We start from the raw sequence: 27,241 nt of genomic DNA on the forward strand, positions 1-27,241 counted from the left end.
AGCAGGCAACAGCCGACTGCATGTGTCTTCCACTGTGGGAGGGAAGGGTACATCCTTTTATGAGCAACAGCTCCTGTGGTTAAATATTTCCCAGGCAGGAGTGGGCCGTGAACTATTGGGTGCCTCTTGCAGGGTTCCTAGCCCACTTCTGTTGGGGGGCACAAAGCTGTGGAATACTGTAGACAAGGCCATGGCCAATCACCCACCTTGTGACCACAGTCATGCAGCTTTGGTGCAGGCAACCTCTGCAGCGCCCGCAGCCTCCCCAAATACCCGGATGTGTTCTCTCTCAGCTGCAGCACTGTCTCTCCTTGGAGCTGCAACTGTTCCGATGTCAGTCCTGCTTTGCGGAATGTTATGGCCATACCTCTTGCCTGCCTTGACCAGCGTCTCAGTTGTCCTTTTGTTACACTGGAATGGTCGGCCTTTCCCTAGGCCTCAGGTTATTGGGAGCCACCAGTGTGGCTGACAATGAAGGATAACAGCAGATTTGGGAGGAGGTCATGGAGCACTCTCAAAGTGCAACTGCCATCTTGGCCCTCTCAGCCAGACCCCCCACCTTTCAACCTTATCACAAGTTTCTACTATAATGTGTACTTAACTGTACAGACATATTGTGAGTCACCGTGAGGGTTTGTGGCCATATAAAGGTGCAATTTCATTCTGGGAATGGTAGTTTTGTTTCTTCTTTTGCAAAATAGGAAAATGATGACTGTGCACACTGCTAATGCTCCACCAGGACAAACTGAATGCCTCCCATTCATCGTCCTCCATCTATATGTATGTGGAAGAAAAATTCTAAAACCCAATCAGCAAATAGAGGTAAGAAAAAGGTCCTAGTGACAGACAACATTCACATTAAGCTCATGTAATGGCTACAACCTTAATAAACTGCTATAGATAAGGCTAAATTGCTCTTTAAAACACTATTTTGGAAATATGAACATCTTTCCTCACCGAAATGTTTGATTCAAAATAATTATATTAGTTATGTGCAGCTTATGTACATTCTTGTAAATGCGAGGGCTCAGTTGTACTACACATATTAGTTGGACACTATTAAACAACATCTCTGTTGCACTTACTCTACAAAAATTGTACTCTAAGTTTTGCAAGGTTTTTCAAGTTTGTATGCTACAACCTAATTGATGAAGCTTTGTCCAAAAAAACTACATGTCTATCCACATTCAATTTCTTTGGATTCTTGATTCACTTTTTCCAAGCAGCAAATTCTAGGGTACTGGCTCTTCTAATGGCAAGAATAGCAATTCACAATCTAGGTTGTAACAATGAGAGGCTTCTTTCCCCATCTTCTGTCCTTGGCATTTAAAGATATTCAGCAGGTTAATTTCAGATGATCATAATGCTCCTGTCTGTTCTAGGAGGCAGTCTGGTACTTAAGCGCTGTATGATGTGGAGTTTCATGTAAATATATAGACCTTCAAACTATTTTGAAGGACTAATTTGAGTCATTGAATCAACCTCTATCTTGCAAGTTATCATCATATTTACGAAGAGCCAGAGAAAGTCTAAACTTACTATGTTAACAGTGCTGCTTGGAAGTAAATGTTGTGCTCTATATTGCCAGTTTGTCGTCTAACTTAAAGTTCATACTTAAGTTTGATCTATTAAAGTAACTCAGTGAAGGAAACTTTCATCAGTGGAATAGATAGACCTCCCTTCAACCTAAAGAGGATTATCTCTGTTTTGTCGCCAGTGAGCTGATTATGCTTCAACCTCAGTGGTGATTGCACTCACTGATCATATAATCAAAGTCTTATTAAACTGTAGCTATACATGAATAGGTTTAGACATTGGCATCTGTTCTGCTCAAGGACCACACAGATTGATAGTAATTTTTGACTTCTGTTAAAGTCCATCATTTTGTTGCTCACATTGAATTGCTTCTAAAACATGTTCCTATATTTCACCTGTATTCTTTTACTAAAGCAAAATCAGTACGGACTGTATACTATAGTTAACTATTTCAAAGCAGAGATTACAACTACATATCCATTATTCTTTTAATTTTCCTGCTTTTTCAATCATTGGTTTTGTATATTCCTTATTTCCCTACAGAACGCTTTCAACCTGACTCATAAAACCCAATGACAGGATACATTTAAGAAGCTTTTTTGCTTGCTCCACTTAGCCTATTTTTGTGGGAACTTTGGAACAGCATGCATCAAATGCCTGTGGTTACTCACCCATCATCCTGATCTAGTGGGCCCACTTAAACTCCCACAGTTGCTAAGACTATTTTTCAGGCAGTTGGTAAATAAAAGTAAAACCAACTAAATTTTCTATACCCGTTTCTCTGCTTGTCCATTTCAACATACCGAAAATTTGAAATAAACCTTAAGCTATTATCAATATCATTGGTATTAATAGTACAAGACAAATATTGTAAATCTCTCCAAATATGCACAGTTTATAGAAATCAGAGGAAAGTGGGATGCATGATAATATGTTTCTGGTTTCAGAAGTTTTTTCTACTGAACTAGGCCTGTATAAGGCTTTTTATAAGAACCTATGAGTTTGGAAAGCAATTTGAAAGTGCTTTTTTGAAGGTATGGGATATACAGACACACATACACCATGTATAATAATTACAGCGTAAGACTCATAAACTTGAACACAACCCTTTCATTCTTGTAATCCAGAAAAGGTGAGCTTTGTTTTTTTGTGCTCAGGACATGTTGTCATTTCTCATACACAAAAGACATTTCAGAATTGTTTAACAAACATGCTAAAAGAATGTTGTGTTTAAAGTGTAAACCAGGTGGGGCTGAACCACACTCTTTCTAAGAGGTATACACTCTATTAAGTAATATGGTAGTAACCAAAGCTTCATTAATTAAACATTGCATCTCCTGCTTTTAAGTAAATACAAACATTAAACAATAAACTACAAGTAAGTCAGTAAACTCGTAAGTGGAAAGTGCAGCAGTGCAGCACTGTCCCTGTCCCTCTGCATCTGACCTTCAGCCAGAACAAGGGGGAACATGCAGTGCTCCAAGTAACAGTCCCATCAACTGCCCTCACCTCTCTCCAGCCATACCCTGCACCAGCACCCTAGCACCAACTTGGTTAAAGCAGGTGGAAAATGTGTGTCTTACATCCCACATAATTTTGCAATGAATTCTAGGAATCAACAGTTATTCCCCACTTTCATTGATTTTACCTGATATAAGACATAGGTGTCAAATAGGATTGCGTTCGCCAAAAATGCCAGACCGCCACCCATTTTCCCCCCGCCATATTACAATGGCGGGGGGGACCGTGGTGGAGGGGAAGACCGTCCGTCGCTTTTCCGCCACGGTTGCAAGGTCTAATATGGTGGCGGTGTCTATCAGACACCGCCAGCCATATTAGGATGGCCGGATGCAGATGCCTTTCCGTGGAGGCAATGCTGCCACAGAAAGGCATACAGGCTTTGCTTTGGCGGCCCGTTGTGGGCCCCCAGGGTGAAGGGGGGGTGGGCAGGCCCCCCCCCCAACAAGGCAGGTACCGCGCGTGCCTGTCATGTTGTCCCGAGAAATGCACAACATGCATTTTTGACATTGCGGCAGACGGTCCTTTCAGCACCGTCGGCCGCAATTTTAACAATGCGGGATGCACCCGCCACTGTGGCAGGCGCATCCAAATTCGGGGCACGGTACCTCCGCCCTTGAGGCGGATGGTCCCTGCCCCAGACAGGATGGCGGACGGACTTTGTCCGTCCGCCATCCTAATCGACCCCATAGATAGGTGCAAATATACTGACCAGAACCATTAATTTCAGCCACCTGGCATCTCAGCACCTGGTTACACCTGGCATATACTTGGGGCCAAATTGTTATATGTAACTTTTTAGGATTAAAAAAAATCATTAGGATTATGGCAATTTTTTCAAATGTAGGTGCACAATGTTCAGTCACGCTGGATATTAACAATGATAATTTTTGTCACTTAAATTTCTGCCAGTCTTCATTGGATAAATTAATGTATATGTATTTTACCTTGGAGCTACATCAGCATGAACTTGGATATTAGACTCAAGAAGCTGAGCAAGGCTGAAATCCGAGGATGGAGAGGGAGTCACCTTCACATCAGCTGCAAAAAGAAAGATTAGTATTGAAGCAGACAGATACAAACATTCAAAATAGGCCCACATCTCTGTGCAGCACTAGCTCAATATTAAACTGTTGTTCTCATCATAATTTCTTGATATAAGTATTAAATAAGTGAATATTAGAAACTTACTGTTAAGTGCAGCATTCACTACAGCAGCAGAATATATGCTCAATTCCATGGGCAGACCAACACAAGTGGGAACGATCTGTCGAACCTCAGCTGCCAACACCGGTTGGGAATATTGACCTGCAACACCATTAAGAAGTTTGTTGATAACAGTCTTCACCATACTGTGTCTTGCTGCTGGTTCATTGAGAGCCTGTAGTGAGTGAATAAAACAGAGGATCGTTGAATGAGAGGTACTGCTGCTGTAGAAAGCTATGAGAATGCAGAATTGAGCTGTTGTTACCTTAATGGCAGTCTGAATAAATTCCTTGTCAATGTCAAGGAAGGCCATCTCCTGACCAAACAGCTTGATGTAAGTTGAGATTAATGGGGCATCTGCAGGCAGAGCCTTAAAGCCCAGCAGCTGTGGAAACAGAGAACACAAGTAGTAAGAAATACAAAACAGCTTTATAAAACCAAAATGCTTTGTAAAACTAACTTCACTAAGTAATTAGTGTTTGATGCAATGCTCTTGAAAGCAGATACCATTCAGACTAAATCTTAGCCAATAAACTTTTGCCCAAGGCATGGGCTGCATCAGTGTACATCTGGGTTTCCAGCAACTTTTTAAAAACTGAGAAGAAGTGACACTCTGAGCTGCTTCTCTAAGGATGTTTGCTTGAGGATTCTCTGTCTTGGCTGTGACAAAAGAAATATATCATCTTCCTCAGAGAGAGTGCTACAGATTCTGAAACCACCCATCCAACATATGTTGATTGAGATCATCTTCCCATGGAGAAGTTGGGTCTCTGGATGCCCGACATCAGAGAGAGTTCTTAGGATACTTATTGAAGTCCCTCACATGTCCTAAATCAATTGTTCTATGTGTCTGTCACCACAGTAGTCACACATTAAATAAATGGATTGCAAGAGCACCGATAGTTGAACTATCTAACCACTAGTGCCAGCCCGCCATTTGGCCAGCTTATGTAATGGGAAACTATGGACAGCTTTTAGATTTCGGCAGAATGAGCATCCTGCTGTAATTCATTAATGGTCCGGTGCCACAAAAATGTAAGTTCCTCCACTTAAGTTTGGGTTGGGACACCCATTATGTTTCGGACAGCAGAGCCACAAGCAGGCTCTGGCGTTGGAAACTCTTGACCCGATAACCCACCTTCCACACCCTATGTACGAGGCTAACAGCAGTATAGACCAAATGTATAGGTCACCTGGCCTATGCACTTGGTCTATACCTCTGTTGGCCTCATAAATAGGATGGGCCTATTTTTCCTGCCTGGGACTGACATATGCAGGGAACTCAATATATCCCATACTCAGAGTGCAAACAGATTGCATTTCAAGGACATTGTTTCACAAGTAATGATTACAGGCCACTAATGCATGATGGGTGGTTGGAAGTCAAGTTTTACAAGGGGGCTCATGATGTGTTAGCTGTAGCGCTTTCATCAACACACGACTCACCAACAAGGCAGAAATCTGAATGATGTGTGGTGCTCTGCTAGAAAAGTAGAAACAAGGAGCTCATGTGTCAAGTGAGATTTAAATTAGCTTCATTTTGTGTAAGTGTCTTCAACTCCGATGGGTCACTGTTTTGCACCCAAATGATTTGTTCATAGTGCAACAAAAAATGGAGTGACCACCTAGTCTATTAAATATCTTAACACATGCTAGCCAGACCAAATGGCATTTCAGGCACAAAGAAAGACCTGCATTTTCCAAAAGGCTCGTTATCATTAGACAGATCAATTCCTATACCTCTTCTTCATGACTCTAGCAGCAAAGACTGATTTAATATTCATTGTTAGGCTCTATTTATTTTTGTTGGAAATTTTTAAATGAAAATTTAGTGTTACCAAACATAATATTACAAAGGTTTGCATTTTTGTAAACATCTTCTGGTTCGTGGCAGATGCAGCAAATCCAGACAGCAGTCACACCACTGCAGCCATCAGTAACACACCCAGTGGTAGATTTATATCTGATAGGAACCTGTGGGTTTCACATAGCTGCCTGCTTCTAAATCATAACCAAAATAATTTGAGCAATTTTAGGAAAAATGTATTTTCAAACAATACTCTTGTGTGATTCAATGACTACCTGAAATGGTTAATGTTAGCAACAGTGCACATATTGAGAACTTGTGTGAGACTTTCGGTTGGAGTGTGTCTGATGTTTGACAGGCATTGTCTGACTGAAGTAGAATTGGGTGTGCCCTGGTATTTATGGAAATGCTGCCTTTAAATCTATTGTGTGTAAATAATAAGTTCAACAAATGTGAATGAATACCTTACCGTTTTTACAATCTGCTGGATTTTTTTGCGCATTGGGTATTCAGCAAACGGAGTATTCTGTTTCCTGAGAGCTTGTTCCAGACCTTCAGCTCGGACAGCAATCTAGTAACAAATATTCAAATGTAAGTTTCTGTAGAGAGCGGTGATGTATCAGTTAGCAACATGTTGATCACTGATTTGGTACATTATGAACTGCAATAGTTATTCCCTTACAGCAGCATGGCAAATGGCTTTTGGTTTGCAAGGTTTCTCCCATTTCCTGATACACATTTTATTATATCTACCTTTAATTATTCTATTCATTTTTATTATTAAGGTTTTATAAAGCGCAAACAAGACCCAAGAAGGTATCAGAGCACTTTACATATAGTCAGGGAAAGGAAACAAGTGGATCAAAATGAAATAACAAATTCAAGAATGAAAATAGCTGTTGCAAAGTCAAGGGGGTGGTATTAATTCACCCTGAAGGACAATGCAAATATGAAACAAACAGAAGCATTGGTAGGAAATTGCAAACATGGGTGAAGAAAATGCTCCATAACGTGGTCCAGAGGTAGAGTTTGTGAATTCTAGTATTCATCAACAAGGCTTAAACTTCTTTTTTGAAAGTCACAGGTAAGGGATTCAGTCTGGATTCGGAGGGCAGGGAGCTCCAAATTCTAGGAACAATGCCCTAGAATGCACAGTTGTAGGTTTTCTATTTATGAAATTACTGTAGTTTCAACAATAAAGTGCAGGTGCTTCTAGAGGACCTACAGCCACCAGATCAATCCAGTTTTTTGCGCAATGTACAGTGAGGTGTTGAAGTGTAGGGCATTGTGGGTTATACAGGCAATTTGTAGTGGAATCTGAGCCTTACATGGGTGCCAGTTCAGAGATTTCAAATCTGTTGAGATGAGGTTGTTTCTTTTGGGTCCTGTGATGAGCCTTGCTGCGGAGTTAAGGCCATCTTGTATCTCAATAAATCTCAACGGGTTGCACTTCCATAGTACAGCCTGGACATTACTAGGGATTGTAGCATGCAGTTAAAAGCAGTTAGCTGTTTCAAATATTCTTCAATAATGGGAAATTGCTTGGGTGGGGGAATTAGGAGTAATTCCTTTTGAGAGTTAATAGATGAGATATGTTGAGGGGCCTGATAGCCTCAGGGAAGGGATTGTCAAGTCAAGTTGGGTGTCATCAGCATACATGTGATAGTGGGTGTTAGATGATTTCAAGATTTTAATTAAAGGCTCCATGAACAGGTTGAAGAGAGTGGATGAGATCTTGGAGCCCTTTGGACCCCTACTGTGACCGGTGTAGACTTGGACAGAGACAGATTGACCTTAATTCTTTGTATCCTTTTATGGTGAAATGATGTGAACCAGTTGAAAACAGACCTAGATAGACTCAATCTGCATTTTAGGAGGCTGTCTTGTGTATCAAAACTTGATGAGAGGTCGAGGAGGATTAGAAGGCAAGATTAGTTTTGATCCAGTATTTTTAATGTCATCAACTATGTGTGTAATAGGCCTGTGACCCAGAGAGAAGCCAAATTGGAATTGGTCAAGGTAATGAAATTGGTCTATGTGGTTGCAAAGTGTACATAGACACATCTATTGAGGCGCTTCACCAGAGTCGGAATGTTGGTGATTGGGAGGAAGTTGTTGAGGTCTTCGTGGTCAGCCATGGGAGTTTTGAAAATGGGAGTTAGCTGCCCCGTATTTAGGTAATCAGGGATATTGCCTTGAAGTAGGGTGGCATTGAATATCTTGGTCCAAAGTGGAAGCATAGAATTCTTCATCGCAATCAAGAACTTTGCAGGTAAAGGGTCAGAGTAGTGGTTTGAAGGTTTCAGTGCTTTGGTTAAAATGACAATTCATCCATTCTGTATTTACTGGTCTAGAAGTAGGCTCCTTTACCATGGCAAACTAGCAGTCTTTACCTCAAGAATATCAGCCTCTGCGCCGAGGATGTACCCTCTGGTTTTGGCAAGGAGGAACACTGGGAACATTGTGTTTGCGCTGTTCATGATAAAGACATCTGCAGTTGCTCCAGCCATAAGTGCATCTAAAGTAAAACAATAAATACATGTTCTTTAAAAAATGGAATGGATGGTTCATCTTCCTGCTGCTTTATTGTGGCCCTTGCATAAGTGCATGACAAGTTAAGACACTGTACAAGATTCTAAGTTTCCAGGACATGTGCGCTTGATAATCAGATTTTGCCCCATCAGCGTGAAATGCATTGAGCTTGAAATATATAAAAGATTCTGAGAAAATGTTCTCAGATTATATATACGCACAGAAAACTCATATTTCACTTCTACATACCACCTAAAGATGCTGATCATCCATGTTCGTTTATGAGGAATGTGTTATTGGCCAAGTGAGGCACATATCACCTTTGCAATTCATATAAATGTCAATAGAGGCATCTTCCATGAGGAACAACTTCTGGAAATACACTTTCACAACAAGCCCTATTTCATAGGCACATTCTGAGTGGTATCTCATTCTGATCCAATGGCAGTCAATGTTTACAACCTTAGCACTGTGTGGAAATAGGTAAAACCACAAATGATCGATTATCACTGCCTAGGTATTTTGTATCCCCCCAAATTTTAATTTTAATTGTTCTTATCTGTGTCACCATCAAATATGTGGTGTGTACTCACTAGATCAAGGTGTCCTCAAACACTAATTTAACTTTCCATTCTGAAGCTACGAGTTATTTTTCTTTCAATTTGGGTACCTCCAGATCTCCACATCCGAGATACTTGGTGTGCTCCTGGTATCACCAGCACACTGTCTTCCTCCTGACCATGTGGAGGGCGTGTTTGTGTTAGAGCACTAATATTTGGTACTGAAGGCAATTATGATAGTGAGTGAGGGCTAAAAGCAATCCATGCTTTCAAAATATCTTCTGTCTGTAAAAAAGTGGTTGACTTTTGATAGTTTGTATTAAAAATATTATGATAATTGCGATTTACTTGCATTTATCTTATATGAACACTATTACTTAATTGTAGTCATAGTTCTATAGAACTTCAAGGGTCAACTATATATTTCTGTATTATGCATTTGTGTGGCCTACATCATAGCTGGTAGGGTTAGGGAAACTGGTAAGCAGACAGGCAAAACAATTGGAAAACTGTCTGCCAAACATTTTATGTACTTACGTTGGAATGAACCGACATGTAAAGCTTTGCTATAACGATAGCTCATTCTGTCGAGCATGGGGTTCAACATCTTTACAGCAACACTGGAAGCAGCAGCTCTAAAGGAAATGATGTTAACTCTTATCACTGAGGTCTTGTTACAAATGATTTGGCATATATGATTACATTTTATTCTAAGTTTTTATCCATAACATAATCTTCCACTTTGATGCTTACACTTGATGGAGCGATGGGACACGGTTTCTGGACAAGGCCTTCATCTGTGAATATACAAAGCTTGCAAGTTGTAGGTTCACTTTGCTCTCCTTTGATGCAATGTTGGCGATGGTTGTCACTAAGGCGAGACCAGGCTTGGTTTCAAACAGAACCACAGAGGCCATCATCCGAACTTCAGTACGAACTCGGCGGTCCATGAAGATCTGCAGAAGAATTTCCTGAACCTACAGAGAGAAACATAATATATCAATTGAAATATCTAGCGTCAAAACACATAACCAGTATCCTGTGATTCAAATTTACCTTTGTATAAAATACATGTATTTGTACTGATAAATAGCTTTATACCCAGAAGATGCTGTGGGGTGTGTAGTCACTAAAGAGGCGCCTTTCTGCTCAGTTATTTCTTCATCTGTGTAAGATGATATCAGGATGGCTGACATGCAACCATCAATACTTGTCCAACTTTCAAACCATCTATCTTCAGTGCAACAACTATAACAGAATCACCAGGTGCTATGAATATTCAACTACTATTAAAAGATTTAGGTGAAATACTCAATGTACCACATAAGAAGCAACAAAGTGTAATTAAAAGTTTTATTTTCAAAATGTGCAAGTGATAAGACATGGCAGAGTATCAGTGAATTAGGGACACTCAATATGAGATGTGTACTCCAACAGCACTTGGAGTGGACCTGCATATTTGTTAATGTGCCTGGTCCTGCAAAGCTCTGGCCATGAGAATCAATATGTTAACTTGAAACAATTACCATGAAACACAGTGTATTCCCTCTAAATTCATATTTCTGGTCTTTGTTACAAACCTTCTCTTAAGTAAAGCAGACCTTTGTATAACAACATCCAAAACCCTGCATGCAAAACTGTCAGGTCAGCAATGTGAGGCATCATAATATAAGGATGAGGATTTTCTAAAATTTAGAGACTTCCTATACATAGGATTAGGAAGATTTTGTCGGAAAAAGTATGCAATTGGAATGCTTCATAGAGAATGGCTATACTTATCTGAGACATAACCAAATTTGTGCATCAGAGGCCTTTTTCTTAAATTATAATTTAAATTAATGATGAAATATTTATGTAAGGGAAACATTGGAAAATCTGGTGTTACTTTAGTAGATGAACCAAAGTGGGTTAATCACTTCTGGTGGTATGAGTAAAAACGTATAATAAAGAAAATAAAAACTATATTTAGAATGCAGTTACCTATTGTGTGTCTCCAGAATGGTTAAAGGCCTATTACAAAATAGGCGGCTGCCTATCAAATGTTAACAGAAACAAGACACACTCTATTGTGCTACTGGATCTCCATTAAATTACACTTAGAAGGCACCTGATTCTGACAAGAGACTTCTGCACCCCTCATGTTTTGTTTATGATATTTTATATCAGAAAACATCACTGAACTAAAAATTGTCCACTTTTTAGAAAGTCTTCCTGAATCCCAAACATAGAGAACAACTGATTTTGCAACCATCAATCCAGTGAAGCATGTGAGTATATTAAATTATATCAATTTGGAATACATGTATACTCATATTAGGTTTAACATATGTGGTCTATTTTCTTTTGTGTTGCTTTAAAAGAAGGCAGACCTAATGTAAAATTGCTACCAAAGTGCCTGAAGAATGAACTTCTTTTTCTGTATACTCTTTACACTCATACTGTGCTGTGCCTATAGAATTCCACTACTTTGGTACTACACAGACATTACATAGAAGGCTACATTTAATCTTATTGCTAGGGACATACAATAGATCAATGAATGCTTCCTTTGCTAACTAACAATAGTTTACGGTAAATCTGAGATATCTTAAAGTCACTCTCCATCTGGGCTATATACTGATATCAGAATGTGAAATTGGAAGTTTTACGAAAATGTGTGCAGATTAAAGTCACACATATACATGTATGATGGCATACACACTCGAATGCGCTATTTGAACAACATTTGGAAAGACATCTATGGGAGAGCACCACCTATTTGTTAAGGGTAGCCAAGATCTGAAAGCTAAATTGTCCTTTAATGACCCAAAAGACAATAAATCAGTGCACAAAGCAACACATAAATGTCAACATTATTTGTCTTTTGTATAAGTATGAAACTTAAGAGTTCTTTTAGGGTTTTTTATGGTGATTGTATGTAGACAAACCAACCAACTGAAATGGATATTCAATCACATATTGTGCTCAGGGTGAGTTATACAATTATTCTTTTGGTTCTGATATGCATTTTAGTATGATGGTTGTTTTGATGAATCTGGCTCCTTCTTTCTTACCCTTCTTGGATCCTCCTTCACAATGTTCCTCAAAGCCATCACTGCATCAGTCTGGATCCTGACAGGCAGCTGATAAGCGCTGGAAGAGAATCCTGGCAAGAACTTCTGGATCCGCTTGATACTGGCCGGCTGTCCTGCATTTCCAAGAGCCTTCAGAGCCAGTGCCATGTCCTCTTCATGGGCATTGTTGGCCGCTTCAGCTGCCAAGTCATGTAGAGGCTGCAAAAGAAACTCATCTAATGCTCATCATTTTACCACTTTTTCACTCTCAGGTTCTCTTTCCTATTCTTTATTTGTACCTTCTTTTTTTGTATTAAAATAATTTACCCATAATTCTGTCACCCTGTCTAATGACCTTTCTGTCTCACTTTCTTCCTCTTACCATAATCCAAATTAGAGGTGGTTTGTGTTTCTGTAGTTCTTACTTCTCTTTTGCCAAAGCAGTGAATAACTGGGTTTCAAATCCAGTTTCCAAGCTAAGCGCTCTCCTCGAAAGCCACAAACAACATCTACATCTCCATGTAGTGAACTTATTGTTAACATTGCTCTACATAAAGTACAAATATCCATGATAATGTTTGATTTCTAACCCTAAGAAAGAGGAAAAATATTCTGATACAGAGACACCCATGTTCTACATGAGCAATGGTCTATTGGACATGTGCAATGCACGTCGAATAATTATTTCCATTGGTTGAATTTGAGCACTAGTGTGCGCAAAAGACTGGCTAAATTGTGGTAGGCGATATTGAGTGTCACGACTGTTTGGAAAGGGAACCTTGCTTCATTCATGCACAAAACATTGTTGCAGCACACGCTCAAAAAAGGATTATACGAAGCTGGATTTTTTCAAGCACCAGATGGCGCCGAAGGATGCCGTCACCATCAATTATTGGACCTTTGAGCCAAGTCATTTATGAACCGCTAGAGTGGGCATTCATCAACTACTTTCGACAGCTTCATCAACTACTTTCTTTGAAACTGATCTTGTGGCTTTTTCAGAATAGTTGTTTCTGGTCCTGAAGACAATCCCATGAACAAAGGGATTTGGAACGCTTAGACCACGTTTTTTTGCCAAACAGTGGTTTTGTTGATTAGGCTTGTTTGTGTTGTGCCTGATTAATGTAAATATTCTATTAGTGTAAATATTGTACAGGGTACTGTTATAGAAAAAAAAAAATTGTAAGTTAACCACAGTTTTGTTTGGCATTTTAGGTGCTTTCTGGGTGGATTACTTGTCCGGCCCCTTTTTGCACCAAGTAGGTTGAATATGTATGGTGTTGTGTAGAGTGAATGTGTTTGGAAGTATGTGAATGCAAGAGGATTGATTATTGGTGTTGAAATGTTTTCATAATTTATTGTTTGTTCATCACATTTAGTCATGTGTTCCCTTTTGGAGGAAAAACTATTGAAAATATACTGTGCTATTGAAATAAAAGCTACTAATGAGCTTACAGGTGTATTGTTTTATGGCTTTTGCACCCTTGTTTGAAATAATTTAAATAGTGGATCAGTATTGGCATATTTCTTGTTGTTTGTTAAATTTTGGAAGGACATAAAATGGTCACAGATGCTGTTTTACCATATTAATGCACATACTTCAGTGCTTAGATTGACTAGAGCACACTGATTGTGTTTATAAAAGAAATATGTAAAACAATTTTCCTTGTCAATACTGAAAAGTTACTCACGGATAGAGCTTCCTCGGGACAGGAAGAATGAGCCCCACAGTACTTGTTCACCATGGACCCGTATGCCAGGATCGCTGCCTTGTATACAACAGGGGATTTCTGATGTTTTGCCTCTTTGACTAAATCCTGCAAGGTTATGGACAGAGGTTAATCACTGGAAGTTTGTAGACCGTGTTTATTTTATACACCACACATGGTATGAACATTTCACTACATTTGTCCAATTATGGAGAATAGGGTTAAAAAGTTAAAGATGGCTAACACACTACAAAAAACACATCATTGAGGTATATCATACAGGTCAGCACTCTACATAACAACAATTCATCAAGTGATTTTACAAGAGAGGACTTTACATGTCCCTAAGTGCTATTTATTGAACTTCATACACTAGTGGCACAGAGGCAAGACAGCTAAGGATATATGAGTGAGCTAACATGTTATGGGTGTGTAATAGCAACGACAGGGTGATTTTAAAAGTCAATGGTGGCTTAAAGGTATGGCATACGCAGGTACAACATGATCAAAAATTTAATTTCATGGGTTTGTAATAGTATCCAATACATAAAATGCTAGATAAAAACTTCAAAGTACACAATTAAACAGAAACAATCTTTGTAGAGTGAAGAATTTTGAATATTTATCCGAAGTGTGACATTTTCATAAATTGCATCAGACACCGATATGATGGATAGAATGCTATACATAATCTCAGGCAGAGCAAATCTCTTGGGGGCCGTGTTCCAGTCCAGTGTTTTCCATACACTATGCCAATCTAGTAGAGGCCAATCAAATGAAAATGAGCCCTGATCCTGTTTCAATGGGAACAGTTCAGTCCAAACTGCCATCCAGTCCCTGATGACACAAGCAACCCCAGACAAGTTGAAGTGCCATAGTGGCGGAAAAAAGATTTGGGTTGCTTGTGTTCTCATTCAGAGAGAGTTTAAGCTCGATTATTCATACTAGAACAGGACAAATATAGACATGCATAAGGCTGGTCTCTATCTGAAGTGGAACAGTTTTGGTCCCATGCTCATTGTGCCATGGGATTGAAGGTATACCTCATTGACAAGGCCTAAATAGGCCAAAACTTGTATGGGATTGCATGGGTTCTCATACAGACCATGCCTCAATGTTTGTGCATTGTTGTTCCTATTCAAGCAGCCCCTGAGCTGATTTGGATGTATTAAGTTGCTTACTGGGCTGAAAATCATAGACTGGAATGCAGCCCAAAAGATTGATAGTGGTTGTGACTTTTTGCAATCAGTCCACCCATCGCCTTGTTGTTTTTTTTCCTCTTTAATTTTTTTTTAATTTGACACTACAATAGTTCAACTTTAGCTGCAATGAAGTGATAACAAAATTAGATGACATTTTTACACTGAACACTCAATGGTACCGCTGTATGTTCTAATGGTATGCCCTGTAACAAACTGCAAATCTTCAATCAGGAAAACAAACACCACCTGGTCTCTTCACAGACGATCAAAGTTCAACAGAACATAGGAGAAGGGAAGTCATATCAACCACAGATGGATGGGTAAGCAGAATTTAAATCACCATTGAAAGGGAAAAGATATCTGTAGCTGTGGGTGACTCAAAACCTGACTTTAAAATTTACTGTGGTCGAGTGTTCTTGGAGAACTATGCATCCCTACTATTGTTCCTGTTATTTGGATGTAAATAGGATTAAAGTTTGTTTGTACATCAGCAGTGGCACCATTTCTGTAACACTCATTGGATGGTATTCTATATATGAAATAATGGCTGACCAAGGCTCCAGTTGGAGGAGGCCTTAAAAGGGGACATTTGGTTGTTTTATCATGCATTTGACTTCCCTTCTAAGTCATACTACACTGTTCGCTATAACTGCACAATGTCCACTAACATGAGAGAACAACATGAAAACACTTTATTAGACTTACTTGAGCCACTTGCAAGGTCTGGTGATCTGCTCTTGTGAACTGGACAGCTAGAGTGACAGCCTGGGCTGCCTCCCTGGGGCTCAGCTCCTGGTTGTGGATCTTCTGCTTAATAACCTTCAGTGCATCGATGGTTCCCACCGCTGGGATGGCATTCAGCAACCAGCGCCTGCATGTAGCATACAAATCCCAGGTGTTAGGCAGATACAATTCTAGTATTACAAGCCATTGGTTGACATAATAACAGCAAATCACCTGTACTGAGGTCTGTCTGCAAACTGCTTCCATATGGCTTGAATATTTTCATAGTTTGCTGCTCGAAGAATCTGGGTGAGCTGTAGGAATTTGGCAGGAGCATCAGCATGTACCTGTTGTTGGTTATTTTGCACTAAATGCTGGAGGGTTTCAGCAACCTGTACCAAAAATAAAATAGGTGGAATTTATTTACAAAAAAACTAATGGAAAGTATCATGAAACATACTGTGCCATATCTTTCAAGAAGCTAGAGGAAAGGAGTGTATCCGCAAATTTAAAGTTTTTAAATTGCCAAAGATAGTTCTTCATGCCTCTTCTCTCACACTACATCTATAAGCACACTCATCCCTGTTTGATTAGTTGCTGTGTAATTTTGGGTTTCTTGCATTATCCAGAGATGGAGCACTAGACGGGCAGCATGCATCAGAGGAACAAACAACAAATGGTATTTATGATATGAAACAGAGAGACAAAAATAGAAGATGGAAAATCTTCAGTGACATCATTGAATTATCGTTTGTTTTTTCCAAACTGTCCCAGGAAAATCGTTTGAATTATGAAAGTAATTAATCCCTGGTATTGTTCTATTTTCTCCTACACAATATAACCATGGTGTGGGAAATTCCTTGTGGGACTATCCTCCAGATTCGTCTTTAAATTTTTGGAATTACATCATCATCCAATTCTTAATCAGACCCTGGTGATCAAAACTTTCTTACTGTCTAAAATGTGCAGTGCCTATTACTCCTCTGCCTCTCCCACTGGTATTACTTTCTATTTGTGGGCTCTTAGATGGTATGAGTACAATGTCTAATTTATAGAGGCAAAGTGTCTAGAAGTACATTTTGTGCACAACTGTATTAACAAATAATGTATGGATTACAGAACAAAGTAAATCAGTGTAGGACCTGTAAAATGCTTTTGATTGATGCTAAATGGCTGAGCTTAAAGATATTTCTATCCCAATTAAAATCTATGGTCATATTTGCCAGCCGTTACCACAGTACAGCACTCTGACCGGTTGGTGATTAAAAAAAGTCTAAAAAATAAATTAGTGAGAGTGTTTTCTCAAGCACATATCTGAAGTAGTGTGGCTCACTAGTTAGAGGCGGCAGACCCGAGAGCAGAGGGCGGCCCGGGACCAGGGTTCGATTCCCGGCGCGGCAGGTTTCTGAACCAGGGTCAGCGGACTCGATAATTCTCTCGCCTCGGTGCCCACTCTGATCAGCGATCACACTCGGCAACTCTGGGCATTAGCTTGCCTCATCTTCACTAATGGCCCCGCCGGGGATGCCTGGTCTCACCCTGGAGATACCCATTAAGGGACCTTCTCTCAGGGAAGCCAGGAAGGGTTTCGCAGCGGTCGAAGCGCCTTGGGACCCTCCGGGTAAGTAGTGCGCTATATAAATGCCTATACATTTACATTTACATTTACAATTGTTACTCAAACGCAGGCACAGTCAGTGCCATAGAAGGTTTGTGCATAAAGGGAACAATACTTTGCTAGGCTGAATGCTAATGGAGGCTCTGTGTCGTCCCATTGATCAATCACTAGCAATAAATCCAGAATGAAGCTCTTTGTGCATGGAGTGAACAGACAGAGAATTAGCTTTAGGGTTTTACATTTGACATGGGAGAGGCATGGGAGCATAAGATGGATGTTGATGTGTCCAGAGTGAGTCAGCCTGGTGTCATCAATGTTTTTCCTCATCCAAGGATTTGTTAACCACATCGCTGCGTGCAGGATTTCCCTCCTGTGCTGGACCACAACTAAAACGGGTGTGGTCATGACGAGCTCTGCTCGTCATGAGCACACAAGCACTGTGCTGCATTACGAGCTGAGCTCGTCATGAGCATGGAAGGGGTTACAACTGTTAAACTTGTGTGCCCTGGCCTCTTCCTGTATGGGAGGAGTACCTATGTATCATCAATTCATGGGTACAAACTGCCAACTCTGAATTCAAAAATCGGTTGATGCAATGTAGGTAGGGATTGAGGAAGTCCATTAGGTGCTGGGGGGCAGACATAGTCTTTATGGTTAGATATGATTCTTTATGAGATACAGGGGATTACATACTTGTGTGTTATAAAAGATTTTCCAAGCATTCGAAAGGGACATTTGGGGGTAAATGCCTCAATATACCTTAAAGCCAAAGCAGACATCAGTAAACAAAGAACATTCCACAATACTTATTGCTGATGATTTGTAATGAAGTGCAACTGGGTGAAAATAAATGTTCCTTTGTCAGGCATGGCTTCCATAGTAAACCTCTATTGTTTAAAGCAGATTCCAAATCTGGTAACTCACTGCTATGACATAGCAAAAGTTGATAAGAAAATCTGTTATCCACCATTGCTACATTATGAAGGATGTTCAGACCAGGCTGGCAGGGCTGTCTTAAATCCTGCCAGCACAGTTCTGCTTGCTTGCTTTAGCTGAAAGCAGAAAGCACAGCTGCAGGAGGGAAAACGTAGTTGGGGATGAGGTGGGAGTTAGTTAAGGATGGCCAGTAAGCTATTTTTCCACATTTGGGTCTGGGATTGGAGGCCGTGCTCCCATATTATTCCTCTGCCCCCTGGGTAGCAGTGAATAGCAGGGGCATATGCTTTTAGGTGCCATCCATTACTTTATAGATGGATAATTGTGAGTTACAGAGATGCTATTCTCAGAACCCCCGAGTGAAAAACATCCCTGTAAAACACAGTTACCCATCTATGTGTCTATATGCTATGTATATTTCCATTGGAGGCATCTATTGTGAATACCATATTCTAAATCTGATTCTTCACAGCTATGATGTAGCAACTGTGAGAAACAAAGGTTGATTCTCACAGTTTCTACCTCCTAAAGTAAGTCCACACTGCTCTGACAGGGCTCTCTGCAAGCCAGTTAGTGCAGCACTTGGTCTAGCACAGCTTTGAGAGGATGGGGAGTGGAAGTACACAGAGCCAGTTGGAAGTTGGTAGCAGGTGGCCAGATATTCCCTTTTTACATTTGGACATTTGGGAGAGGGGGGAGAGGCCATGTTATGTACGGCTCCCCAATTACTCCTCTGCCCCTTTGTAGTTGATGAAAGCAGGGCCAAACGATTCTGGACACCATACATAACATACCATATAAACTGAATATAAAAGAGTATATGGGTATAATATGAATAACAGAGATCTTTTTCACCTCAGTGTTCTGAGTGACAGCATACACAATTTGGCCGTTTCTTTTGTTGTCTATTTAATTCCACTCAGAACTCCTCAGTGAGAAACATTCCAGTTATACTATGTTACCCAAATATAATTCTATAAATATATTCTTTGGATGGCCCTGTAAGAGGTTTGCATCAACTGCGATGAAACTAGGGGCCAAATATACAAAGCATTTTTCTGGACACAAACGTCCCAATTCGCGGAATCGGGCTGTTTGCGACCGGAAAAATGCTTTTTAAGGTGCACAAAATGCGATTCTGTATCTTATTATCGAATCACATTTTGCATTCGTGATTCGATATTTGGAAGGGGCGTACCTTCCAAATACTAAATCAATATGGTATGTATTACTGTTTTGCAATAGCATTCTGGTTGCAAAACAGTAATACTTTCCCGCCAGTTTAAAACTGGTGGTAACCCATTTGCAAATAAGAAGGGGTCCATAAGGGACCCCTTCCTCATTGAGAATGTAAATATAAATACTTCAAAAATGAAACCTCATGGTTTAATTTTTTTCTTTTGGAACACATTCCATTTTCCTTTCAGGAAAACAGACTACATTTAAAAAAAAAAGATTGCTTAGTTAAAAAGCAGTCACAAGCATGGGGGTCTGTTGATCTCTGCCAGCAATCATCCCTGTCATGGCAGTGACTCCAAATGGGTCGCAAACTGCAACTTACCTCCTTAATATTTATGAGGTAGGCCAAATGCAACTCACAAGCAAACCCTAAATGAAACTCTATTAGTTTCATAAATTAGGAGTTCCTGATTGCGATTCAAGGAGAATTTGAATTTCACATGCACACTGATATCTTGAGCTTTACATACTTGGGTTTCAGGACTCCTTGTCTTCACTAACTGAATAGGCATTTGAAATGTTTCTGAAGCGAACTGGTACTGAAGACCACCACGGTTCTGTAGCTCAGTCTGAGGAGCATTCACTCGATTGCTTTTCGTTTCCACAAAAGTGAGCACTTGCCTGAAAGAAAGATGAATAGAAAATGTATTAGCTCCCTATTTGTCTTGTCAAGAACCTTAGCTTGCAAATGATCAGGTAAGCAGGGGTCCTAAAATGCCACCTGCTTGGAGTCTGCCATTCCAGACATTATACATGCACATATTTGGACCTCAGAATACAGACTGAAAATAAAAGGTTTTTGTACGGATCTGTTGAGGGCTGATGTTCAGCTCATCCTACTTCCTAATGGACCTTTTTGGAATAGTAGATGCTCATTGTCTTCATCACTGAGAAGTTTAATTTTCTCTGGCCCTACTCAGACGTTGCATCTGCCCAGATTCTGTCACAGTTATGAAAAGTAGCATATATAGATGCGAGGACAGCGCTTTAGCATGGCTCTGTTTGACTTCATTACATTGCAATGATTTGATGAGCTGAGAATATAGATTTTATTTTCCTCACCACCTTTCACTTTCTATGTACAGCTCTATGTTGTGAAAGATATCTTCGGCATGAACCCTCTCAGTCTTTCCTCCTTCATTGTAACCTATCTAAAGGAGAAGATCTGGTGATATAGAGAGATGCTAAAAATCAGTTTAGAGATACTACAATTAACAGTTATAGTTGTATATTAACATAACTGTGTCAATTATTTACAGAGACACACCCCAGCAGAAAGTTGAAGGACAACACTTTACAAGCAAAAATCAAGCCAGTCTTCTGCTAGATAATGGTTATAAATCTGCTAATGCTTTTTTGTAGAAAGCACCATGGACATTAATTCATCAGGTGTAGCAGAAGGGACATCCTGAATACTTTCGACCACAACTGTCATCACGTACATTGACAGTTTGTCTCACATCGAACCCCTCCACAGACTTATGTTTGCTGCCAAGTGCCTGAGGAAAAGTCAGTGAGTGGAAGCTATGAAAGGTAAATAGAGCTCACAGAGCCTTGTTTACTTTCTTTTGGTTTTAATCCTAGCATAATCCAAGAGCCTGAGATAGCAAGGACTGAACCAGGGGTGGCATGCAACAGGTAAATGCTGCAAACCTTGGCTAGCTTAAAATAATGTCACTGGACACCAGCTCCATGAATAAAAAAGATGAATCAGAATTCATATTTTGGGGAAAATCTTGTTATACTCAAGGGCAACATTTTGTATTTCATGTAGTAAAATCAACTCACATAACCAAAAAAACAAAAGGCTCTCCTCTAAGCTTTTAAATTCATTTGAATTGCTTGCTTTCTGAATTATGCAATACCAAAGTGAATATTAATTTAGCAATTCAAAAACTTGCCATTGTGGCACTCAAACCACTGAGGCAGGTGTTGACGCACACTTTTCTACTGTTACTCTATTCTTCACATGTGTAATTTTACAAATGTCCTCTAGAAAGCATTATCGTCATCGAAACACACATTTAAATCTCAGACATATTCTAACAAGACTTAGACCAAACATCCTTTGCCTTCCAAGAGTCAACCTCCAATAGTACAAAGAACCATGCACTGTAGAAAAGTTCCTGCCTTTCTGTTAGCAATAAATGTGTGGAACTCAGGCATCGCCAGTGGACTCAATACCTTGTGTAGTGTTATTCTTTGCTTACAGCTGTTTGTCAAAATATGTGTGGCTTTAGGTAGTTTTAAGGGTGCATATTTTGTCCTTATGATGTACCAGATGATTACTGAGAGAACAGACAGGCAGTTTAACTGTTTCTAAAATACCAAACTGTCTTTCTGAGCTCAAGTTCAAAGTGGCTTGGTGTCTTATAGCTTGCCTGTTGGAAGAACACTGGGCAGACCCCATTCTCATCTTAGCATGCCTTGGAACATATAGGATGTTTTTGGTGGTGATCATCTGGATAGAACTCTATGATAAATCCAGTCTAGCTAAGTAGTAGCATTTAGGAGCCAAGCCAATTTCATTGATCTGGTATGGCCATTGGCAAGAATCAAACAAAGTTGACTTGTGGCTTAAAAGCTATTGCCACAATATTGATATTTCTGAGGCAATAGATAGGATATAAAAGCAAGTGTAAACACATGCTCTTTCCATAATCAAGTCAGAAGGCCACGAAGGTGGGGATGTCAGTTCTCCTTTCACTGGCAGACAGACAATTGTTTTATTGGGACAGAACCAGTACTAAGAGATGGAAATTAAGGGTAGCTGATTCTATAAAAGGAAGAATCTAACTATTGATAATTATTGATTTTTTTGTGTTCAAGTTTAATGTGCAAGCTTTTAAACATTTATGGTTTCTCGGTCCATGTTATTGCTGGTCTAGCTGTAAATCAGCTTAATATATACTTTATTTGAAACATATTGAATAGCTGTTTCACTAAAAATAAATTTATTTTGAATTGGAATTGCTAAATTCCTGATAACACTGCTGTGATCCTTTGGACACATGACATGTAATTTTGTGATGCTCCTGCACAAACAGCACACACAGAGATTGATGAATATAAGGCACCCACCTAGCTTCCATTACAGCTGCACCATAGAGTTCATAGAAGGGGGAGAACTGATAAACCTGGCGTGAAGTCACTTCAGTGATTAGAGCGCCACCATCTCTGGGCTTCATCTTGTAAGTAAATGTTGCCGCCCTTCTTAGATTCTTTACCATCTATAAAAGTATAGAAGCAGAAAAAATGATCATGGAGAGGTAGATATTAAAAGTCAAATTTGAGTCTAGATATGTGACAAGCATGTACCTTCTGCCAAGAATCGCTTTTCTCCATGTAAGCCATGCCGATGTTCTTTTCCACTTTATCCTGACAGTTGTTCAGGTCTCTGGATTTCACAACGATGATTCTATCTGTTCTCTTGTCTTCTTGGATCACATACCGTGTGTGGCAGACACCGGTGACACCAGACTGTGGAAATTAGCAGAGACAATCAAAATTGCCAGGCAGTGGTCTGGGTCCTTATATGAACATATTCAGATAAAGTAAGATTTGCCAATTATCAAAGGTTTCTGCTGTAAGTAGCCCATCACTTGATTCAACCTACTGATTTGCAGGCCATGACAGCAATCGGTGATATCTTGATTTGCTGCAAGCTGAACCATCTAGAATTAATTTTACTGACTCTTAAGGGAGGACACCATGCCTCTTTCATATGTGTGAGCGATTCAACCAAGTGTCATTACTTCACTTCCATTCTATAGAGTCTGCATCAGTTACCCTTGGATGCAAGGTGTTGAGAAACTCAACTGCCTTATTTCTAGTAAAATAGGGTTAGCATCTCCATCATGAATGTTGCCTAAACTTTGGAATCTAAGTATGTTCAGGTCCACCTGAGTCAGGCACTTTGGAAATTAGAAACACATATTTTTGAAAGCAAAAAACTCAAAGAGTACCTTGCTACCTTTGTCTTTGTATGCAGGAATCAATTTTCTCTGCAAGTTGTCTGATTTGAAATATTATTATCGAGTGCATTAGTCTGAATGACTCCATACAAGCAAACAAAGACTACAACTCTTAGAACTCACTAGATTATCAAACGCAGAGCATGTTCTGCCAATGTGATACAAGATGGAAACAATACATTAGGACAGTCTTTGCAGACGTGTCTTTATCACTCTGGAGAAACATTGTGAGGACTTCTTCTCATCACTATTTCAGAAGGTCAAAATATTTCCTAGAAAATTGATCAACAGTTTTATACTTTAGAGATATCATCATCACACAACACCATCTATGAACCTAGTTGGAAACAATGCGAAAGACATCCAATGTGTTGTTGACCAGGTTCCCATTTAACATCAAATGATGTCTTGGAAGCTACAGGAGGTGTAGATCCTGGACATTGTAAGTGAAGGTGTACTTTCACCAGACACATTTGTTAAGTTTGGGAAAGAAATAAGATTTTTTTTAAACTAACCTCACAACACTCAGACATCAGCATTTTTATATCTTGGAGGGAGCCTTACCACACTTTGCAGGTGGCTTTATACATGTGTTCATGCCACTTAAATATATATGTAAGATAGTATTGTTACACGGTGTCAGTAATAGATCTCAATATTTCTAACAACTGTTTTAAAATAATTGACACTAACCTCTTGCAAGTCATAGACATTTTGTGTTTTCTTGATGGTGACCTGCAGCATGTTCACGATTCCTCTGTAAATGTTAAGTATAGTTTCAGAAACACCATCTGGAGCATACATGTTTCCTACACGTCCATTGCTGTACTCAAACTTCACAGGTCTGCTCAGCTGAGCAGCAATACTTTGTGTCAGCTTTGAGGAACGAGTGAATGGATCCTTGGGCCAGATGCCATTGTATTCTTTGATTTCTGGAGATGTGATCTGCAAAATAAAATAGTTATATTTAGGATTTTTGAAAGGTATTCCTATATATCCTGAAGACAATGCCATTAGAAACTAAGATGCTGAGTGCATCCTGTAGAATATTGAGGTTCTTGATTTACACATATTGCGGGCACCTATGTATTACACTGTGCACCTATGTATTAAACAGTGCACTACTGTCTGTAATACTGATCACATGGTGCACACATAGTTCATTCCCACCACATTCTGGCTGCTTTTTCCACTCCAACACAACTGAAAACAAAATACATGTCATCTTGTCAACGTCCCACAAATCCCTCAGCATTACCCAACTCTTCCACTCCCAAATATTGAAAAATAAAATATCGGTGTCCTGCCATATATCCACATCACCCTCTCTTTATTGCCCCTCCCAACTACACCCAAATATAGCAAATGTACTGTCTGGTGTTCTGCCACTCTCTGTGCTTTCCCCACCCTCACCTGAAGCTGTGATTTAGGGTAGGCGCAGTGCCAGTGGGGACTCTCTGAAAGCCACATCAGCACATACTGAATCCCCTGCCTGCTGTGGGTCTCTACAGACCTCCAGCTGACCACGAAGATGTTGGCTGGGGAGTGACAGAGCACGACCTAAGTTCTTCCACCTCCCTCAGGTTTATGGAGACCCAACAGAAGTGGGAGAAGGGTAGTGAGGAGGAAGAGCATTATGTGCCATTCTGCTGCTTCGCTCAATGTCTGGTGACCTGGGTAAGGTGAAGAAACACCAGGAAAGCGAGCACAACCACTGGTGACATAGCAGAGTAATTACAACCTAATGAATGAATGAGTGGTATTTGTTTAGCGCACTCCGAAGAGTATCCAGGTGCTAACAGGGAGAGTCCAGGTACGCAAACCCCCAGCGGAGAACTTACCAGGTTTGAAGTTTTTTGGGAAAGTGAGCTCAGAAGAGATCCAGCACAAGCCTCGAGGAAGCTCAATACAGGCCTTAGCAGCCTGGAAAGAAAAGGCTTTGCACCCCTTGAGATAGGCTTACAGCGACGGATACCCAAAAGCGAAGCAGAGTGCAGCGCTCTGGAGGGAATATACTGACTGAATCTCCTCCAAATGACCAGGACTGGAAAGGAACTCTGCCCTGTGAACTATCACTGTGAACTTATTATTGTGATATCAAAGCAGCGAATCATTATTGTCCGGCTGGACCCAATATATGTTTTTATGTTGATATCTATACTTGTATAGACCAAGGAGCCAGTAGGTCTTTCATCAATACGATAGGTACAGTGGGGACAATACTGTCTTTTAAAAAAGAAGATTAAAAAACATTATTAAATGATTCAATTGCTATTTAAGGAAGAGTGGCTCCACTGGCAACGTTGGCTAAGTCTATCATATTTGTTTAACTTTGAAAGAAAATGCTATGATTGTAGGAGAGCCTCCTCCCACTGCCCCCCTTTGCCACGTCATCACTGTGCGCCTCACACTGTGTTCATTCTTACCTTGAGGAGATAGGCCTTCTGTGCGAATCCACTGATCTCCACCTTGCAGTTCAGTTTTATTCCAGATCTGGCCAGGCCAGCCTCCGGTAATCCATTCAGGATAATGGCCTCGTACTGGAAGACGTAGGTCTTACTTTCACTGAAGACGGGTTCTGGAAGAAAACATAGAGCTGAGCACAGAGACGAACATTTCACCTGACATTGACGCAAGATAATGAGATGCAGTGAGGTCATTACAGGTGAACACACCACTTATACCAAAAAAGGTACTTACCATAGTTGGACTGCTCGCTGCCTGTGGGAGGAATACCAAACAGGAAAGGTGAGAAGCAGCTTAGAAAGAACCAGATTCATAAAGGTCAACAGTATATTGAAGGTCACTATATTAAATAAATGAGGCTTCTTTCATTGTCCTACTATTCACTCTACCGCAAGCGCTCTAAAAGAAACGTTTAGATTTAGTAAATCCATTAAAAAATATGCAGAAAATACAATTAAAAGAAACATGTTCTATCGATCCCCACAAGTTTCCATTGAAAGGAGCAGAAGTGCGAGCTTACCCACAAGAGCAACCAGAAGGGCTAGAATGACTCCCCTCATGGTGGCGGTGGATGGAGGTGAGTGGTTGTGCTGCTGCTTTTATAGCAGGAAAGGGGGAGTGTGTGGCTGCCTACCAGCTGATTTTAGCTGATGCGTCAGTTTTTTTCATCATTCGCGACAAGCATTGTTTTCACCCTCAATGATATCGATCTCTAGCCGGAAATAAAGATGCAGAAAGGCTTGACATAGCTAGCATTAATCTACATATTGTATACACTAAAATAATTCAAACGTGCTTTTGTAAAGATTTATAAAAAAGTGATTGGTTGTCAGACAGCGATGAAATAAATGAATATGTGGTTATGCTGATTAGATTCACTATAGGTTTTTGGCAGGTCTTACTGTACACCTGTGAAAGGTTGTGATAACCTTGCTCTGGTCATTCTGGCTCGAGCGACAGATCTTATCTAAATGATAGTGAGTCTGAGCACTGTGCAAACCACAAGATGACATCAGAGTAGACAGTTGCCCCAGGAATGTATTATTGTCCACGTTAACGGATTTGTGTGAATGCAGTGATGTACTGTGGCACCTTCCTTGGTTTATATACAACATTAATGTGGGGATTAATGCTGCATGCTCCTGGACCTGTCCTTAGTGCA

At 40.1% G+C, this 27,241-nt stretch overlaps 1 protein-coding gene across 1 annotated transcript in view; it reads right to left on the reverse strand.

Moving 5' to 3' along the window:
• The window catches only part of LOC147747525 (vitellogenin-A2-like), a 71,546-nt gene extending 44,870 nt beyond the window's left edge, over window positions 1-26,676 (reverse strand). The window contains exons 1-18 of the mRNA XM_086953992.1: window positions 26,600-26,676; window positions 26,314-26,334; window positions 26,040-26,191; window positions 24,307-24,558; window positions 22,958-23,119; window positions 22,721-22,869; window positions 20,110-20,260; window positions 16,081-16,238; window positions 15,829-15,994; window positions 13,904-14,029; window positions 12,213-12,431; window positions 9,913-10,136; window positions 9,697-9,794; window positions 8,461-8,585; window positions 6,537-6,638; window positions 4,526-4,645; window positions 4,246-4,435; window positions 4,002-4,095 (exon numbers count right to left, since the gene is read on the reverse strand). Of these exons, the coding sequence (XP_086810118.1) occupies window positions 4,002-4,095; window positions 4,246-4,435; window positions 4,526-4,645; window positions 6,537-6,638; window positions 8,461-8,585; window positions 9,697-9,794; window positions 9,913-10,136; window positions 12,213-12,431; window positions 13,904-14,029; window positions 15,829-15,994; window positions 16,081-16,238; window positions 20,110-20,260; window positions 22,721-22,869; window positions 22,958-23,119; window positions 24,307-24,558; window positions 26,040-26,191; window positions 26,314-26,334; window positions 26,600-26,639 (2,549 nt within the window). The 5' untranslated portion in view covers window positions 26,640-26,676. The remainder of the gene's footprint in view (window positions 1-4,001; window positions 4,096-4,245; window positions 4,436-4,525; window positions 4,646-6,536; window positions 6,639-8,460; window positions 8,586-9,696; window positions 9,795-9,912; window positions 10,137-12,212; window positions 12,432-13,903; window positions 14,030-15,828; window positions 15,995-16,080; window positions 16,239-20,109; window positions 20,261-22,720; window positions 22,870-22,957; window positions 23,120-24,306; window positions 24,559-26,039; window positions 26,192-26,313; window positions 26,335-26,599) is intronic.
• Between the last annotated feature and the right edge of the window lie 565 nt (window positions 26,677-27,241).

The sequence above is a fragment of the Lissotriton vulgaris genome, chromosome 1_1 (assembly GCF_964263255.1).
Source record: "Lissotriton vulgaris chromosome 1_1, aLisVul1.2, whole genome shotgun sequence".
In the NCBI taxonomy this organism is placed as follows: Eukaryota; Metazoa; Chordata; class Amphibia; order Caudata; family Salamandridae; genus Lissotriton; species Lissotriton vulgaris.